We start from the raw sequence: 20,500 nt of genomic DNA, 5'->3' as shown, positions 1-20,500 counted from the left end.
AAAATACTGTCAATTAAATTATGACAGTTTTAAGATCCTGTCACCATAAGATACATCCCATTTTATGAAATGTTAAATCATGAGGGGAATGTATACATCTTAAGACTCAGAAATAAAAGTAATAAGAAAAAAAGAAATAAAGTAGTATATAGATGTGCATAGAAATTGAAATGTGGGAAAATACATACCAAAATGTTAACTCTCTTTGTTGGGATCACAGGATTACTATAATTTATTTTGTTTGTTGTTTTTTATTTGTTTTGGTTTATATTTGTGCTTATCTTTTTTCAATGAAAATAGATTAATTATAAGTATAAAAGACAAGAAAATACTGGCTTTTTTACTTTACAAGTATACTTTACAAGTTTACAAGTTTTTTTACTTTACAAGTATTTACTTTATACTTTACAAGTATAAAGACAAGAAAAGACAAGAAAAATAAATGATAAATATTTCTTATAGTTGATATTGTATACTTTACTAATAACGGCAGAATTATTGAAATAATAAATAAGGTCTGTTTGCAGATACATAAGAACAGTCCCATATACATGTGGTAGCCAGCTTAAAAATGTAGTCAAAAAGAGATCACATTCTTAGCCACAACACATTACCTAGACATAAAAGGAAAATGTGGAAAGACATTTGAGTTAATAAAGTAGATGCCATCACTGCATATAATAGGAAATCAGCTGCAGTGGGTTGTAATAGAGATTTTTTGTCACATAAGAAGTCCAGAGGTAATATTTAGGGATGTTATGGCAGCTCCCTCCTGAAGGAGGGCATGGCAGCCCACTCCAGTATTCTTGCCTGGAGAATCCTATGGACAGAAGAGCTGGGTGGGCTAGAGTCCATATGGCCACACAGAGTTGGACATGACTGAAGCAACTTAGCATGCATGCAGGCACACACGTCGGCTCCATATCATCAGAGACCCATGTTGCTTCTAGCTCTCTATTGTGCCATCCTTATGTATGGTTTTCATTATTGTGGTCTCAAAATAGCTGATCCATCTCTGCTGTCTGAATCCAAGTTCCAGGAAGGAAGAAGGAGGAAGGTGCAAGAGGTGCTATTTTCTGTTCCAGAAGCAACTTCCACTGATAAATTATTGCCAGAATGCATATCACTTTATCATTTTGAGAAGTGTTGTCTTTTTAGTTGGACACATGGCCATGAAAAACCTTTAAGATTCTGTTAGTAAGGAAAAGGGAGATGAATGGATATTGGATAGAAACTAGCAAGAGTCTGTCATATGGTTTATATATACCTACCCCCACACATTTTAATCAAAGAAATAAATGGAAAATTAAATAGACTTAAATGCCACATTTCAGAAAAAAATACAAAAAGTTTATCTGAATAAGAAAAATAATATGGGAAGCTTTTTCAAATAGATTCCATACAATTCCTATGAAAATTGTAATAGACCATACAGGATTGTTCTGATCAAGAACAACAACGAAGGTAGATTAATGCCAGCAAAAAGAAAGACATAAAGAAATGATAGTAGAGCCTTAATCTAGGTACTGTAAAACAGAAAAGGAAATAATTGATTAAATGTATAAGATTAACCTTAAGTTTGATTTCCAAAGCCAGCTATATACCTAGATTAATTCCAAATGTAGTTTAAAGGTTAACTAATTTTTTTTAAATGATTTATTTATTTATTTTTGGCTGTGATTGGTCGTCATTGCTGTGCCAGGGCTTTCTCTAGTTGTGGAAAGTGGGGGCTTCTGTCTGGTTGCAGTGTTCAGGCTTCTTGTGGTGGCTTCTCTTGCTTTGGAGCACAGGCTCTAGGCACCTGGGCTTCAGTAGTTGTAGCACACAGGCTTAGTTGCCCTGAGGCATGTGGGACCTTCCTGGACCAGGGATCGAACCAGTGTCCCCTGCATTGCAAGGTGGATTCTCAACCACTAGACCACTGCTGCTGCTAAGTTGCTTTAGTCGTGTCTGACTCTGTGCGACCCCATAGACAGCAACCCATCAGGCTCCCCCGTCCCTGGGATTATCCAGGCAAGAATACTGGAGTGGGTTGCCATTTCCTTCTCCAATGCATGAAAGTGAAAAGTGAAAGTGAAGTTGCTCAGTCATGTCCGACTTTTGGCGACCCCGTGGACTGCAGCCTACCAGGCTCCTCCATCCATGGGATTTTCCAGGCAAGAATACTGGAGTGGGGTGCCATTGCCTTCTCCACTAGGGAATCCTAAAGGTTAACTATTTTTTAAACATAAAAATTCAGTAGGAAATGACAAGAGATTCATAACTTGAATAGTGATGAAATATTTTAAAATTTAGAAAGTATTTTTTACTTCTACAAAATAAAAAGGTTTTAAAAATAAAATTTTAAAGGGAGAAAATACATACCTTAAACATAATAAAAAGGTTATTCAAGTACCCTAGGATGATGTCAAGAGTTCAGTAGATAAATGAGCAACAAATATGAACCAGCTTAACTCAACTGGAAAATACAAAGCAAACTTTAAAAGTGTTAAATCATCTACTAATAGTAATTAAGGAAGTACAAATTAAAATTTTAATGTGAATGTGTTTGCCTTTGAGTTACAAAAGTTGTAAAATTGTAATGAGAAAGCTTTATGAAGGTAAGACTAAGGAAATTGTTTTATGTATGGTTCCTACTATTATAAACAAGGTTTTTTAAAGATAGGTTGGTGATAAGGATAGAAATCTCAAGAGGAATTATTTTCAAATAATTTTCTTTTTTTAAAGAGACTTTATTTTTAAATAGTAACTGTGTCAGAAGACAAGTTAGGTGGAAATATGTGGAATTCAAAACCCAGGCAAAAGGATAATCTCCCTGTAGTTCAACTAGAAAAAGACAAAGACTCGGTAGAAAAGTGGGCAAAGGTTAGGTACAACTAGTTCACCACAGTGGAAATACAAAAGACCTCTTTTTTAAGGGGAAAAGAAATGCAGGTTAAGATTTCTGATGATGAGCTTGTAACTTGGTACAATATTCTATGACAGAGGGCAGTTTGTCATTCTCTATCAAAATTATGAATGTGTTTACCCTTGACCCAGTTGTCCTGTTTCAGGGAATTTATAGCACAGGTTTGCTTGGCACATGTATATAACTTGTACATAAAAGGACATTTGTTGCAGTATTGTTCATAACAGCAAAAGATTAGAAACTACCCAAGCTATCCATTAATAGGAGACTAGTTGAATACATTTTTGTATATCTATACAATGGAATCATATATAGCTGTAACAAAAAACAAGGAAGTTCCATAAGCACTAATATGGAAAGATTGCCTAGATACATCAAATTTAAAAAGAGAAAGTACAGTATAGTATTCGAGTTTTGTTTAAAAGAAAGGGGTAGAGAATTAGAATACACTTGTATTTATTAAAAAATAAAAGAAACACTGAAAGAATCATCTAAATCAGAAATTGGCAAATTTTTTCCATAAAGGGTCAGAGAGTAAATATTTCAGCCTTGCAGGAAAGAGTCAGGCTAGACTACTCAGCACTGCTATTGCAGCAGGAAAGCAGCCATAGACAATACAAAAAAAAAAAAAAAAAACAAGCAGGGCTGTATTCAACAAACTTTATCTACAAAAACAAATGGCACCGCATACATAGCTTGCCAAAGAACTCTTGCTCTAAATTAATAAAATCAGTTACCTTTGTGGGGAAGGGGGAATATGTTGGGAATTTGGTGAATGGTAGATAGAGGTGAGAAAAAGATTTCACTTTATATTAATTTTTTTTCACTTTTGAATCATATGATTGATTGTATTACCTATTTTAAATGCTAAGTGTAATGACTGGAAGAAATTCATGAAATACGTGAAAAAGAAATGCAGAAGTGTACTTTTAAGTTATTATTAGTTGTGTGATTGCATAGGTTGTATAATAATTGTATAGATTGTATATTATAGAAACCAAAATGTGAAGGATATTGTTAGGATGGGGGAAATGTCAGTTTAGAGTTGACTTACCCCAAAGATCATATTTTTATAAAAATAAAAATACAGGTTGATTGAAAAATTTATGAAAGAGCAATCTGACTAAATGAAGAGTTAATCGCCTCTAGAATTTTTGTTTGTTTTGTAAAGTGTGACAAGAACTGTCTTTTTTTTACAGTTACTTAACTTTGTAATTATTCTTCGGAAGGTATTAATTACAGAACACGGTGACCTGGGTAATAGCAGATTTTTAGATCCAAGAAACAAAATTTCCTTTAAGTTTGATCACTTACGGAAAGAAGCAAGTGACCCCCAGCCAGAAGAAGTAGACGGAGGTCTGAAGTCTTGGAGAGAATCCTGTGACAGTGCTTTAAGGGCCTATGTGAAAGATCATTATTCCAATGGCTTCTGTACTGTTAAGTATCTGCCTGCTTCATTATTAGAGTTTTATTTCTTATATTTACCTTATCATTTGGAGGCTTTGGCCAGCCACAGACATCTCTTCTTAGTTACAGTCTCTTCTGCATTTTATTCCCTAAATTATTTTTGAAAGGAGTATAAATAGGACATTTTATATGGAAAATTCTTTCTTAAAATCCTAGTGCATAAAAATTTATTTATTTATTTTTAATTTTTTTGGCCATGCCACAATACTTGCAAGATCTTAGTTCTCCCACCAGGGATTGAACCCAGACCACACCAGTGAAAGCACCAGGTCCTAACCACTGGACCACCAGGGAGTTCCCTAGTGCATAAAAATTTTAAATCTCAGTGAATCCTATTTCACATCTGTCTTATTTAAGAAATAGCCTTACACTCATCAAAAAGAACTTTTTACAAAGCTACTTCTACGTAAGTGATTTAATTGGATAGTCAAAACTATTTGAACCAAACAGCTCTTTAGAAATTAAAGGTAATTTTAACTTTCTTTTAATATCTTTTGATGGGGAAAAAAAGATAAATTTTGGTTCTAACAATTTTCCCTTTGTAAAATTTTGACATTTTTAAGAAAAATGTTGGTTAGATTATTAATGCATAATGCTATACATAAATGCTGGTTATCATTATGATTGTTTTTATTTTTTTGTTTTTAAAAAATAGAAAAAAACACATGATAGATAAGCACAGAACTCAATTTTGGAACCTAGTATGGCAAGGAGAGACATGACACACACACTTTTTTAGAAAATTGGCTTTTCATTCTTAATATACTTTGAACTAATCATTTGTTACCTATTCAAAATTTTTCACTACTCATTTCTTAACTTGGAGAGCTTCCACACTGAGTAACCCCACCATGTCCTTTTCTCACTTTTCTTAGCTAAAAAATGAGCTACAGAAAGTATTCTAACAGTGTCTACTGTTTTATATCTGCAGCTGTTCTGCTTAGAAATTCTTAATTTTATCTCAATAGTCCTTGGTATTTTTCTCTATGCAGTTGACCCTTGAACAGTACAGTGGTTGAGATAACCAAGCTATTGTGCAGTTGAAAATTTGAGTATAATTTATAGGAGGCCCTCCATGTCCAAGGTCCTTTTATATCCACAGTTCTTCATCCCACCACAGATTCAACCAATGGTGGATTATGTAACACTGTAGTATTTACTGTTGAATAAAATAGTAGTTCAAACCCATGTTGTTCAAGGATCAGTGGTACTGTGTTCCAAAACTTTCCTGTTGTCCTTAGACAGGCATCTCCTCCCTCACATTTTAAAAGGATTAAGAATGATATGAAATCTTTCTATTTCTCTTCTTTTCCAAATTCAGAAATCTTTCTTTCATGTACTTCCATCTGAGGAAGAAGGATCCATGTTCTTGATTTCATACAGTCCTATCTACTTCAAGATGTCTAATTGTAACTTCATTTTCTCTTCTGATAAATAGTTCTCTTTACCTAGAAATATTTTTATTTCTCCTGTGCTTAAGTAGGGTGGGAGGGAGGACATTTCTTTAGTCAAAATAGTAATTCCTGCAAGTTACTTCTCTTCCTTCTCTTTCCACTTTCCCCTTCCTCCCTTTCTTCTATCTCTCCCTTCCCTCATCTCTCTCACTCTCTGCTGTACAAGCAAACCAGGGAGCATTCTGCTCCTACTAGTGCCATCCTCATTACTCAGCTACTTCTTGACTTTATGAATTTTGACTTCAGTCCCTACTCTACAGAAACTGCTCTCCGAGGTGGACTAATGGTTCCTGAATTACCTGACCCAGTGTCCTTTTCTTGGTCCTTGACTTTTGTATGGCATTTCACACTGAGGCCAGTCAGCTACTTCTAGAAATTATCTTTCCTTAGACTGCTATGTCAGTACCTTCTAATTATTCCTTTTTTAAAAAAGTTTCTATTTATTTATTTTTTGGCTACACTGGGTCCTAGTTGTGGTACACAGGATCTTTAGTTGCGGCATGTGGGATCTTGTTCCCTGAGAAAGGATTGGACCCAGGCCCCCTGTATTGGGAGCAGAAGTCTTAGCCAGTGGTCCACCAGGGAAGTCTCCCTATAATTATTCTTATTCTGTCTCTACTTATTTCTTGTCCTCCTCCTTACGTTTGTAAATGTAGACATTCCCCATCACTGTATTTCTCTTTCTCGAAAACTTATAGTTTACTTAATGTAGGGGAGGTTGTAGAATTTGGTGTCAGACAACCTGTGAATTTGGGTTCTACCTTAGCCACTTTCTGAATGACCTTGGGCAAGAAGCTCTACGAACTTCGATTTTATCATCTAAACATAATAACAGTGTGTTCCACTATATTTATTAGAGCAAAAGGAAAATAAATATAAAAATGTTTTGTGAACTGTAAAAAAAGGCTTTTATTGTTTCTTTTCCTTGGTGATCGCATTTTTGTTCATTTCTCCTACACTAAGGAAGAGTTGGTGTTTCCAACTCCTAGCTGGACATCTCCATCTGAACTTTAAAATCTGTTAATGACACCAGTCTTTCTCTAGGCATCCAAGCATACAAATATTTGGTACTTTCCTTTCTCTTGCCCTTGATTTGCAATATATTGCCAGAATTTTGACTGTACTTGTGCATCCTTATATTCATTGATAGGACCCTAATTTAATGCTTAAATTAATTCTGTGACCACCTAACTTTGAATTTTTCTCAGGTTTTACCCTGTATGCCAGTATTGATTATTCTCCCAAAATAACAGTTCTGGTCATGTTGTTTTGGTTTCTGTACACTGCATGTAGAATAAAGTCCAGTCTTCTTACCTTACATCTACTACCACATGACTTAAGTCTAATCCTGTATTATCTCCCACAGTTCACCTCATACACATCCTCTGACCTGATGGAACTAATTACCATTTAGTCATTCGTGGATCAGCCCTCTGTTTCCTCCCTGAACTGCTTATTCATCTTTATTCTCCATCTCTCCTTATCACAAGCTCATCTGTCTTGTAAGGCCCATTCTAACTGGCACCTCTCTTGTACCCTAAACCAGGAGTAGTATTTCCTTCTGTATTCATTGTATCACTGTCTGCCCTAGACCTTAACATGTGGTTTGTGTTCCTGTTCCATGAATTCTTGTGAGTATGTAAGCACATTGCTTTTGTATAGTATTTGTTGCTTAAATATGTTTTCAAGAATCTAACTTTTTTTTTTAACAATAGGTTTATGCTAAAACTATAGATGGGCAACAGACCATTATTGCATGTATTGAAAGCCACCAGTTTCAGCCTAAAAACTTCTGGTAAGAAAGTAGAAATTCTCTTCTTTTTTAATCTATATGTTTATATAGAAAGGAAACCAAACCAGCAGATGAGACTTGGTTTTATAATCTAACTAGATTAGAATAAGTTATTTGTTCCCTACCGCAGAGTGAGGCATTTGGATGTGATCATTTAGATTTCTTTTAATTCTAAGATTTTATAATTTATCTTTTAAATATTGCTGTTACATTGAGTGAAAATAAGTGATTAATAAAGTACCCTGTGGAAAGTCTGAGTTTTACTTGGGTTTGTTTAATAATATTTGAGTTATTGCATAACTCAGTGGCCTATCCATGTGTTTGTGGAAAAGCTTCCCATAAGCAGAATAGGCATGGTTTTTTACTCCCAAGATAAAAAGAATGAAAAGTGAAAGCCAAATAACTTAGGGAAAGCTTATGATTAGGCCACTTGGATACAAAACTTACATTTGAGTGGATAGAGCCTTGGATTTATCAAACTGAAAGTGACTTGTTTCTGTTTTTCTTCTTTCCCAAATTCTCTGCCTCAGTGTCAGACCACCTCTTTCGTACTGCTAATTCTACGGTTATGTGTGTGTTTCCATAGGAATGGTCGCTGGAGATCAGAATGGAAGTTCACCATCACACCACCTACAGCCCAGGTGGTTGGAGTACTTAAGATTCAGGTGAGATCCCAATATGTTAATAGGCCATGTTAAAACATCACATCTTTAAAACAAACATGGAAGTTTATATTTGCTCTGACATTAGAAATAAAGAACAACTATTTATAGATGCACAGGGAGCTAGATGGTAAATAGAAACGGAGGTCTCCTTCCCGGGGAAGTACTGTAGTTAAACAGAGCTCTTCTGGGTTGATAAAGGACAGTCATGTGACATATACTGCTTGTTATTTTTCTCTTTCAAAAGTAGCCTAAGATCTTCCCAAGAATTATCAAATAGCAGTTCTAGAAAAGAAGAAAATAACTAGTTATTAAGAAATGACTATATAGCAGCTACTGTAACTTACTTAGAGTCTTTTATATAGCTCTAAATGTCTACATATATTTGCTAACTCTTAGCTCTGAAGAAAGCTTCATAACTGGACTTGTTTTATTTATTTATTTACATTTATAGTTACTATAGGTTTTCAACCAAATAAATAAAACAGGAATAGAGAGAATGGCCAAGTGTGATTAACCAAGCAGAGTAGAGTTCTAATGCTGGTGTCGGGACATGCCGCCAGGTGAAGAAGGAGCTTATTACCTCATTTGATACCTAGCTAGATTGAAGTCTTCTGATCCTAACAAGTTTGACTTTCAGAATTCATGGTGATTTAATTCTTGAGCCCAACTAACTCTAAAGTCAGATTAAACAGTTACTGATAACTAAGAAAGTCAATACCTAATTTAGCTGTATTACAACTCTTGCTTTAGTAACAGCAGGAGTTGCCTTTTTTAATGGTATAATTTAATCAAAACATACATGGTAGATGTCATCTATAACCACTTTTTTCATACATACCTATTACTTCCTGCTACAAGTAGCTTCACCTCTCTTCTTGGGAGATTTTCCTAACTGCAGGAGCACATCCAACTCAGCTAAGGCAAGCTGGAAGTGTTATGCAGCTCTGGCACAGCCCTTAGTGCCATTCAAAAGTTGTCGGGAAATATGCCAGTTCTTCACCCCTCAGGTGGGACAGCTCTAAAGCATGTTCTGCATAGTCTTCCAAAATCCAGTGCTTGGCAGCTGTCATGTGCTCATTAGTGCACCTGATACTTCCTTGCCTTCTGTATCTCACTTCCTCAGTCCTTACTAGTGCTTCCTGAGACTACCCGAAATAAACTATTAACTCTCAGATCTTTATTCTGGGGTCTGCTGCTGGGGGAACCCCACCTAAGATAATATATTGTTCTATATCTGTTGACTGTGTCTATGCTCTAGACTTCTTGTAAGTATGGCATCAGCATTATTAACCTGGCAGCTTACTATAAATTTATACAAGGAAATTTATTTTCCTTCTAGAAGGAAATAAATTACTTGTGTTTCAGTTTTGCCAAGGCAAACCTGTAAACTAAGAGCACACATCACAAAAGTTTCTGATGAAACTTTTACAGTAGGACCCAGTACCCAGACCTGATTTAAACCTTTTTTTTCTTTTTCTTTAATGAATGAGTCTGTGCATTTTATTGTATTTATTTTTTGGCCACACCGTGCCACAGGTGGGACTTAGTTCCCTGACCAGGGATCAAACCCATGCCCCCTGTACTAGGAGCATAGAGTCTTAACCACTGGACCACCAGGGCACTCCAGGACTTCATCTATACCTTTTAACCATGAGCTCTCTGATCACACTTTGAGGAAAGGCTTATTACTTCATTTATGTCTTTTAAAAATCAGAGTGAGAGTTACTTGGACATGTCATTAGGATATTTAACCCTTGGTTATTCTATAAGCAAAAGGATAGCTCTGGGAAGACAATTTCTAAGGATTTAAGTTGATGATAGTGATGTTGACATTTTTATTAGCAGATGAAACCTAGAAAAGGTTTTGTTAATTTTGGTGACTGTGACTGAACCTGTCTTGTAAATTGCTAAAACTTCCTGAGCCATACATCTAGTTGAATTGTTAGTTTGTCTCTTGGATAACCCTCTTTTTTGCTAATTGTTATCATAATTGTAGTATCCACTTTGCCTTACATCCTCAGGACTGCCTTTTAAAAAAAAGAAAAGCTTTTAATTTTATATTGGAGTATAGCTGATTAACAGTGTTGTGATAGTTTCAGGTGTACAACTGAAGGGACTCAGCCATACATATACATGTATCCATTCCCCCCAAAACTTCCCTTCCATCCAGGCTGCCACATAACACTGAGCAGAGTTCGCTGTGCTATACAGTAGGTTTAGGACTGCTTTTGTCTTACTTACTTTTGTAGCCTGATTTACCAATAGAATATTTGTATTTCAGTCCTGTCTTTAATCCTCAGTTTCCTGCACCTGGTCAGATCTGCTTAATCAAAACTGATGATATTATATATGGAGAGACGTGTAAAAGATTAGGACCCATTAAAATTTCTTGGTTTTCACACAGAAAAACTAATGTTAAATGACTTTAATACTTTTCAGAGCATAATCTTATTTATGATCTTTCTATTCACAATGCCAAGCACAGTGTCTGGAATGCAATAAGCACATAGTAAATGTTTATTAACTAATAATCAGTTTTTCCTGCTAAGTAAAGAGAATTCTTAAATTTAAGTGTTCTGTGAATTTTAAGCACCATTATAAATTACCATTGGCCATATTAATTGTTTGCTCAGAGTTGGTGAGATTGAGGGTGACTGAAGGCATGGATTTGTGCTCTAAGCAGTAAGTTCCTATGTGCTCTAAGCACTTACATTTCTTAACTTTCTTGCACAGGTTCACTATTATGAAGATGGCAATGTTCAGTTGGTTAGTCATAAAGATGTACAGGATTCAGTAACTGTTTCGGTGAGTGTGGAATATTTAATATATGTCTCACTTGGGTCTAGTTTCTCTTTTAAAAAATTAGATCTTTTGATCCTGAGTACTGATTCTGCCACTAGAAATGTAGGTTGTTTTCATTGCTTTGATTTTGGCAGCTTTTTTTTTTTTTAAGAACTTTATAAAAGACCTTATTTTTTTGTTTTTAATTTTTATTGAGTATAGTTGATTTACAATGTTGTGTTCAAGTATATAGCAAAGTTTTATATATATATATACACACACACACACATATACACACACATATATATATACACACACACCTACTTATATTCTTTTTTAGATTCTTTTCCATTATAGATTATTAAAAGATATTGAGTACAATTCCCTGTGCTACTCAGTAGGTCCTTATTTTTGGCAGCTTATAATTGTTAGTATATAACCAACCAGTTTTGTTGGTTAGTTGATGATAGTTCACAGACTTTTGACTGAGAATAGTGATAATGGCTTTAGAGAATTCATGCTGCTTTTTCTTTCTCTCTTGTGAGATTTGCTCAAGGACAGTAAAATCTTCAATTGATAAATACCAGGAGGAAGGAAAGTTTGCCAAATTAAACCCTATAGGATTTATCATTCATACATTCATATCATTAGAGAAACTGAACATTTTTAGGAATGTTCAATAATAGTATTGTGCACTATATCTGGAAAGAAGGGACACAATTTTTCATGCATTTATAGTACTTCATAATATTCCTAGAAATTACTGAGCTTTTGTTTATATGTGTTATATCTATCTACCTTAGTAGAAATTAAAATTGAGTATTAAAAATATGTATTTTTTAATTTAAAAATAACAGGGATTTCCCTGGTACACTCCAGTGGTTAAGACACCATGCTTCCACTGCAGGAGGCCTGGGTTCAATCCCTTGATGGTGAACTGAGATCCCTGGTGTGTCCAAAAAAAATCTAAAGCAAAATATAGCATTAACAAACCCATTACTTCTTAACTTTACTTTCATGAAAAACAGCTGTATTTTTCTGAGTTAAAAAAAATTAGTGGAAAGAATATCATTAATTTACATTTTCACAAAGTGTGTAATATCTAATAAAAGACAGCTGGATATGTGCTTCACACATTAGCTCTCAAAAAGTAATGAAGTTGTCACACATTACATAGCTTCTATGAAACTACATGCACACATATGAAAGTAAAAACGGCAAGTAACTATGTTTTAGTATTATTATGAATAAAAAGTAGTTTTGACTCTTGAAAGAATCTTGGGGCATGGACCTAGACATTAAATCTCACCCTCTCTAATTCTGTTTACTTAAAATTGCGAAAGGAAGTGTGAGATTAAATTCATTTTGTACCCAAATCACGTAAAGTGAAATGTGATTGGTTGTCTCAACATCATAAGTAGCAAATAGAGGAGCCTATGAACTTGGAAGATATGACTGATATGTCTGAGGTCATTGTTTATATCAATTAAACCAGAGAAATTGTCAAGGCATAAAAATTTCAAGACATTGTGTTATCTTTTGGGCATACTGTGGTAGATTGGAAAGAAATGTGGATTGTTTTGGTGAGGACCTACCTAGATTTGGATCCCATCTTTATGATTCAAAGGTTGTATAATTTTGGTCATTATTTGAAAGAATTCTGTTTTCTTGTCTGCAAAATGGAGGTGGCAATAATAACATGTATTTCACGGGGTTGTTTTAAAAATCAAAGAAGATAATGTGCACAGGAAAACTTGAAAAACTAGATTGTTATACAAATGTTAGTTAAGATGGACTTACTCTTTAGTATCTTTTTTATTCACTGCTTATTGAATTTTATTCACTGCTTAAGATTTTTTAAAATTCTTATTATTCCCTCCATTAGAATGAAGCCCAGACTGCCAAGGAGTTTATTAAAATCATAGAGCATGCAGAAAATGAGTATCAGGTAAGATAACTTGAAACTGTTATTTATAGATCTATATAGATTTTGCTTTTAACACATTTTGTTATACTTCTCTATCCTTTGAACATAAATATACATAATTATTCAGTGATACTAAGTATGGAGACTTTGCAGACCTTGCAACCTTACATTCTGCTTACAGTCAAGGTTTTGGCATTGGAAGGTACTGCAGATATATCCCCATTACCCCCAAAGTAGAGCATCCCTATGAAACCTTTCCAAGGCCAAATGGTGTAAAGCGGAGAAGCATTTACCTTAGAACACATCTTGCTATCAGATGTACAGAATGATTGAGATACTCCTCAGATCCTCACAGACAGTTCACAGCTCTGGCTTGCTTGATGCTGAGATGCTGAGTGTAGTTCCCAAGGAAGGACCTTGGTGGGGCCACTATTACTGCTCAGGGTGCACCCTGTCCCTGTAACAGCCTCACTGCCAAACAAATGCTGAACTCTTATGTTTTTTTTTGCTTTGGTAAAAGCAAAGTGAAAGTGGTAGTCGCTCAGTTGTGACCAACTCTGCGACCCCATGGACTACAGCCTGCCAGGCTCCTTTGTCCATGGAATTCTCCAGGCAAGAATACTGGAGTGGGTTGCCATTCCCTTCTCCAGGGGATCTTTCCAACCCAGGGATTGAACCCAGGTCTCCTTCATTGCAGGCAGATTTGCTACCTCTCTACCATCTGAGCTACCAGGGAAGCAAAGTGACATACAGCAGAGTTTGGAAAAGCAGGGGATTACCTGTATAGCCCTAGTTTTAGAAATAATAGAGGTGGGCTTCTTAACCTGCTTCAGAGATTGGAGAGGTGCTCACTAGAAATTTTCCAGCCTGTAAGTCCTTAGGGGACTCAAGCATGCCCTTTAACTAAATCTAGTTTCTGTTCAACTTATTTTCAATTATCTATTGCAGACAGCAATTAGTGAAAACTATCAAACAATGTCAGACACCACATTCAAAGCCTTGCGCCGGCAACTTCCTGTTACCCGCACCAAAGTCGACTGGAACAAGATACTCAGCTACAAGATTGGCAAAGAAATGCAGAATGCTTAAAGGCTGAATGTAGGATTCTTCAGTACATGGAAAGAAAGGATTCAACGTGTGGTCATATGATAAATAAGTGATTTATAAACAAGAGTGATATTTTGCTAGGGCTTTCAAAAGTTAACAGGTTTTCTAGCCTAATGGAATACTGTTGAACCTAGAGCATTGTCTTGATTCTTTTGTGTTTTCTGCCTTGTAATTTTGTTTTCACTATATCTACTTGTAAATTTTTTTTTTTAATTCTGCCACATTTAATGATGGAGAGAGATATCTACCCTGGAGTCATTTTACTGTTTAGAAAATTTTCCTAGCCATGAAGCCCTGTTACTGACATAGGTAATATATTCAGTACTTTTCCACCCCATCCTTCAAAGTACTTCTGGTGTTCAGTGGTTTTTACTGATTGACCAACAGCTAAAGAGGCTGTGCTGCAAACTGTAACTGAATGGAAGACACATTCATCCTTCTCCCTCCAGTTGCTTTGATCATCATTTATAACATCTCTTAACTGTAGTTTCATATGTTTGGATTGGGGCTTTTCGGGTTCATTTTGGAGGCCAAGGACGTTTTCTGGAAATTCCATCATAGCCAACTTCTCTGGGGAAGTTGTTTTTAAATCCAAAGACTTGAACCACATTCCCTACATCAACATGTTTGCTTTTTCCCTTTCCCTCATTGTCTCCTTCCCACCTAGTACCATTATAGTTATAGATGTGCATTTTTAGAAGAGTGTTATCCATTTTTATTACTGTTTTTTTAATATTCGAAAACTGCTGACATACTAGGGGTATAGTAGAGTATAAAACTTGAAGAAATGCAGATGTTGAAGGAATAACAGGTATCTTGTGCTTTGATACTTTGTGGCAGGATTGTACTAGAAGTGAACGAATCAAACAACTGTGTTAATCACAAACAGAAAACTAAAAATGAACCAAAGTGAAAAGGATAACTTTCAGGCAGTATCTTTCTATTGTAACCTGTTATTTAAGGGAATACTAGTGATTTGTTCTAAATAGGATGTAATACTTATTCCAAATTACTCTTCCTCAGTCCTGCCTGCCAACTCAAATATAACTGTGATATAGCAACCCTTCCCGGGTTTATTGGCAGGTACAGGTGTGATCTCAGAATACACAGGTGACATAGATATGATATGACAACTGGTAATGGTGGATTCATTTACATTGTTTACACTTCTATGACCAGGCCTTAAGGGAAGGTCAGTTTTTTAAAAACCGAGTAGTGTCTTCCTCCAAACACACGTCAAAAAAGAAGGGTGTTTGTGTTTTGGCTTTGTTTTTGCTGAGTAATACAGTCAAGCAAGAGTTTATTTTTAAGTGACCTGTTGATTTGTGTAAGCATTTTTGTTTATTTCAAATAAAATATATTTGTATTACTTGTCATTCATACTATCCATCCATACTACTCTATCCTCTGTATCAGGTAGTCCAATAGAAATACACCTGTTTTGTTCTTAAATTGTCTGAGTCTCTCCTTTTTGAGCCATCTCTTCAGCCTTTGTTCTCAGGGTAAGATGTTCTCAGGGAATTGCTCTTATTTGATGATAATTATCTTCAGGGTTTCAGCTACTGTAGATTCAGTGACTATCTGAAGACCAGCTTTTTGTGTGTGTGTGTGGCCATGACTTGCAAACCTTAGTTCCCCAACCAGGAATTGAACGTGTGCCCGCTGTGTTGGGAGCAAGCAGTCTTAACCACTGGACCACCAGAGAAGTTCCCCGCCCCGCCCGCCCCCCCGCCTTTTTTTTTAAGTTTTAGGAATTTCTCTATGGATCATACTGCTTTATCGTCACTGGCTACTGGTGTTTTCAAAGGTTTTGTTTAGGGTTTTCCATTTCTGTCAGAAAAATCTAGTTATCTTCTCTACTTGTCATTCAGAAAGCAAGGCCCAAGTAGTTATAGTTACTGGGTTGTTGTTCAGTTTCTCAGTTGTGTCCAACTCTGCGACCCCATGGACTGCAGCATGCCAGGCTTCCCTGTCCTTCATTGTCTCCTGGAGTTTGATCAAATTCATGTTTGGTGAATCAGTGATGCCATCCCACCATCTCATCCTTTGTTGTCCCCTTCTCCCCGTCTTCAATCTCTCCTGGCATCAAGGTCTTTGCCAGTGAGTCAGCTCTTCGCATCAGGTGGCCAGAGGATTGGAGCTTCAGCTATATTCAGGGTTGATTTCCTTTATGATTGACTAGTTTGATCTTTTTGCTGTCCAAGGGACTCTCAAGAGTTTTCCAGCACCACAGTTCAAAAGCATTAATTCTTCAGCGCTCAGCCTTCTTTATGGTCCAACTCTCACATCTGTACATGACTACTGAAAAAACCATAGCTTTTGACTATACAGACCTTTGTCAACAAAGTGATGTCTCTGCTTTTTAATATGCTGTCTAGGTTTGCCATAGTTTTTAGAAGTGAAAGAATCCCTGTACTATGAACATGGGTACTATTTCGCATCAACTGTAAAGACTGCTTTCCTTCGGTATGAGTCTGCCTTACAGACCTGTGGAAGGACTTTTATCCTGTTTCCCAGTTGATCTAAGCCCTCAGAGGAGTTTCAGTGTTTCATCTTCCATTCATGGCCAGTTCACATTCCCACCCTTCTGAGGGACATTTAGGTATGCTACCCTATGTCCGTATAGTACAGATTCAAGCATTCTGGCCTTTGCCTTTAACTTATTAACCCCATCAGCCTGCCTCATTGATTTCCTTAGCTCATACACTTTTGTAAAGACTTAATTTCTTGGCCATCTAAAGTCCTTGGTTTCTTGTATAATTGGGCAGAAGTCAACCCTCCTTGCCAAGTCCTATAGAGACTTCCTTAACCTCCTTCAGCAGAATATTTGCTTGAATTGTGACTCTTATCACACTGCTGAAATCAGCCTATCCTAGGACAATGGTTTCCCAGCCAAAAGGAGTCTCCTCTGAGGCCTCACTCCTGTAGTTGAAATTACACTACATCTATCTGTGCCTGGGCGGTTGTGCTTCTGTTAGTTGGCCTAGTTCTAGTGCCTGTTCTGTTGTATGATCTCGAATGTTTGACGCTAGATTCATCTTGGTTCATGAGATACATAGCAAGTCTCGGCACATTCTCTCCAAACTCACAAATGACTGATACAATTTGAATGCCAATATATGAATTTATAATTTAAATATAACTACCAAGCCACTTCTTATAAAGTCAAGAAAGAAAAGACTGGTAAATATAGAAAACTGGCTAGTCCCATACAATAAACTGAGCTAACTAAAATTCTCCCTTGAACAGAGTATATGTTAAAAAACAGGGTAGCGAATTCCCAGGCAGTCCAGCTGTTAGGACTCCTCACTGCCATTGCAGGGGGGCATGCCTGGGTTCATTCCCTGGTTGGGAAACTAAGATCCTGCAAGCTGCACAGCACAGCCAAAAACAAAACAGAGCTGATCTAAGCCCTCTGAGAGCAGAAACCAAATGTATCCAAAAGCATTCTGCTATGGGTGTTAATTCTCATTTACTGTGGTTATGTTCTGTAAAATTGCCAGCAAACATTGAATTAGCACATATTGAAACATTGCTCCAGGGTTAGGTTCCTGCATGCTTCTGGTCACAACATTTTTGTCAGCCGATCAATACATAATCTTGGTTTATATATTTTATTTAAATCACTATTTAATATTCATTTTTTATTCTTTAACATTGAACTCATAGCTGACAGCACTATAACTCATGCCTAAGTTAACAAAGCTTATCTAACATGGGGATTTTCTCTCTAAGGGACATCAGTCTTAGGAACACTACTTAGGAACACTAGACAGCATTTCAGCACTACATAGGTTTGGTGGCCATTTTAAGCAGTGACCAAAAAAAAAAAAAACCACACAAAATGTGACCACAAAATAGACCACAAAAAGGATTTTATTACATGAGCTGAAACAAAGCAGGAAGGACATGGCCTTGTTCTACTTCAGCTGGGAACGAGCACATTGGGCAACTCAAGATTTTTCTTTTTGCCACTCTGCACATCCATGGATGACTACAAAAGTTCTGCAAGTGTTGATTTGGGGGTTCCTGATTTTAGTGAGTAGGTGAATTTGCAAATACAGAATCTACAAATAATGAGGATTAACTCTACCTGCCACAGCCATTCCTTTGGTCAACAGTAGGCTGACCAATTAAAGTATTACAGTCAGTTTTAGTGCTGTTGCCTTGGGGAGTACAGTCTTAGTGGAAAACAAAGTTAGAGACAATTCAAAACTGAATTGTAGACTCCCAAGTAACTATGGAGTAATGAGAATTACGGAAAAAAAAAAAAAAAAGCAGGGCTCCTAACATTCTTCTCCAAAGCAGTTACCTTAGAAGGCTCTAGGTTTTTTCCAATAATGTCCTTGGCCAGAGTTAACTTTCAGACTGCCTTCAGTGCTATGGGGTCACAAAGAGTCAGACAGGACTGAAACAACTTAGTATGCACTTATGCAAAATCAACCTTATTGGGCTTCCCAAGTGGCACTAGTAAAGAACCTGCCTGGTGCAAGAGACGCCGGAGACCCAGTTTTGTTCCCTGGGTAGGGAAAATCCCTGGAGGAGGGCATGGCAACCCACTCTACAGCCCATAGGGTTGCAAAGAGTCAGACACAACTGAGAGACTTAGCGCACACATAAAATCAACCTGTTACTTAGTAGTGAGATTTTTCTAAGTACAGAAGGATTTTGGGAGGAAAGTGAGACCTGAGCTAGTTGTGAAAGGTAGGAAGATCATTCTAGGCATCTAGACAGCCACATGTGAAAATAACTCCAGGGGAAGAGGAGAGTAAAAAGGCTGGCTTAAAACTCAACATTCAAAAAAGTAAGATCATGGCATCCGGTCCTATCACTTCAAGGGAAATAGATGGGGAAACAATGGAAACAGTGAGACTTAATTTGGGGAGGCTCCAAAATCACTGCAGATGGTGACTGCAGCCATGAAATTAAAAGACGCTTACTCTTTGGAAGAAAAGCTATGACCAACCTAGACAGCATATTAAAAAGCAGAGACATTACTTTGCCAACAAAGGTCCGTCTAGTCAAAGCTATGGTTTTGCCAGTAGTCATGTATAGATGTGAGAGTTGGACTATAAAAGCTGAGCACCGAAGAACTGATGCTTTTGAACTGGGGTGTTGGAGAAGACTTGAGAGTCCCTTGGACAGTAAGGAGATCCAACCAGTCAAAGGAAATCAGTCCTGAATATTCATTGAAAAGACTGATGCTGAAGCTGAAACTAATACTGTTGTGAAGAACTGACTCATTGGAAAAGACCCTGATGTTGGGAAAGTGTGAAGGCAGGAGGACAAGGGGATGACAGAGGATGAGATGGTTGGATGGCATCACTGACTCACTGGACATGAGTTTGAGCAAGCTCCAGGAGTTGGCGTCAGACAGGGAAGCCTAGCTGTGCTGCAGTCCATGGGGTCACACAGAGTCAGACACTACTAAGTGACTGAAATGAGCTGAACTAAGGGAAATGGATTTTTCCAGATGAAACTGGTTTAGAGGTTCCCTTGTCACAAAAGCCACATAAGATCACATTTTCACCCAGGTTTTAATATACTATAGCTATTTTGTGTATGTTTTGAGAACATCCAGGAAACAGGCATAATTCGAGAAGGGGGAGGTTATGTATCCAGGAATAACGGAGGCTTAGATTTCTGATCAGAATAGAGCCAGATGTTCAGTTTGGGTATGGTGGGTGGTAGGTTTTTGAAGTGGTTAAGTAATAGTGCAGTTCTGAGTTCACTCTCTAATACTCAGGCCTCACTGGATAATTGGGGGAGAAAAAAGATAAAATCTTTGGCCACATTCCTAGTTTTTCCCTCCACTTTGCATAAGCAATTTCTAAGAACATATTCCCCTGTTCTGTTCTCCCCTTCTCCCTGTAGCTTTGGTTCCCACTGACACTGAATTTCCTGTTGCTAAAGCCTGTTTTTCTTGGCTTTAGTTAGTTGTTGGCCTCAGAAAAGGTACAGGGGTAGCCCAGCTGGAGCATGACCTGGGTACTGTGCATTCTTCACACTAGGTTAGTGTGTGGCCTCCTACAGGGAATGACTTTGGAGAACACCACCACCTTGGATATATTGGGAACTAGTATTTTTGTTTAAAGATTTTTTAAGTGTAACTTTTATGATCTTTGTCGGATCCTAGTCAGTGTGTTTTCCCTACTCCAGGTGATAAGTAGATGATGAGGCTTTTTCTAGGTTTGTTGTACCCCCATCCCCTTTAGTTTGTCTTAACTATCCCTCTTCCGAAGCTTTTATTAATACTTCTCTTCCTGGTACCGATGCTGTAGCTATTAACCATTTATTGCCTAACCTAACAGTCTCTTGCTCTCCAGAAGCTAATATTTTGATGAGTGGGGCAACCCTTAGCTAAACACTAGTAACAATTAAGAGTAATACAGCCTGGGG

General features: G+C 36.9%; 1 protein-coding gene across 1 annotated transcript in view; it reads left to right on the top strand.

The window, feature by feature from the left end:
* The window catches only part of CAPZA1 (capping actin protein of muscle Z-line subunit alpha 1), a 41,789-nt gene extending 26,236 nt beyond the window's left edge, over nt 1-15,553 (top strand). Inside the window, exons 5-10 of the mRNA XM_040231044.1 lie at nt 4,138-4,344; nt 7,545-7,624; nt 8,208-8,286; nt 11,020-11,091; nt 12,953-13,015; nt 13,943-15,553. Of these exons, the coding sequence (XP_040086978.1) occupies nt 4,138-4,344; nt 7,545-7,624; nt 8,208-8,286; nt 11,020-11,091; nt 12,953-13,015; nt 13,943-14,083 (642 nt within the window). The 3' untranslated portion in view covers nt 14,084-15,553. The remainder of the gene's footprint in view (nt 1-4,137; nt 4,345-7,544; nt 7,625-8,207; nt 8,287-11,019; nt 11,092-12,952; nt 13,016-13,942) is intronic.
* Nucleotides 15,554-20,500: the final 4,947 nt, after the last annotated feature.

Source organism: Oryx dammah, unplaced genomic scaffold (genome assembly GCF_014754425.2).
Source record: "Oryx dammah isolate SB20612 unplaced genomic scaffold, SCBI_Odam_1.1 HiC_scaffold_28, whole genome shotgun sequence".
Taxonomy (NCBI): domain Eukaryota; kingdom Metazoa; phylum Chordata; class Mammalia; order Artiodactyla; family Bovidae; genus Oryx; species Oryx dammah.
This window is presented reverse-complemented; position numbering and strand designations above follow the sequence as displayed.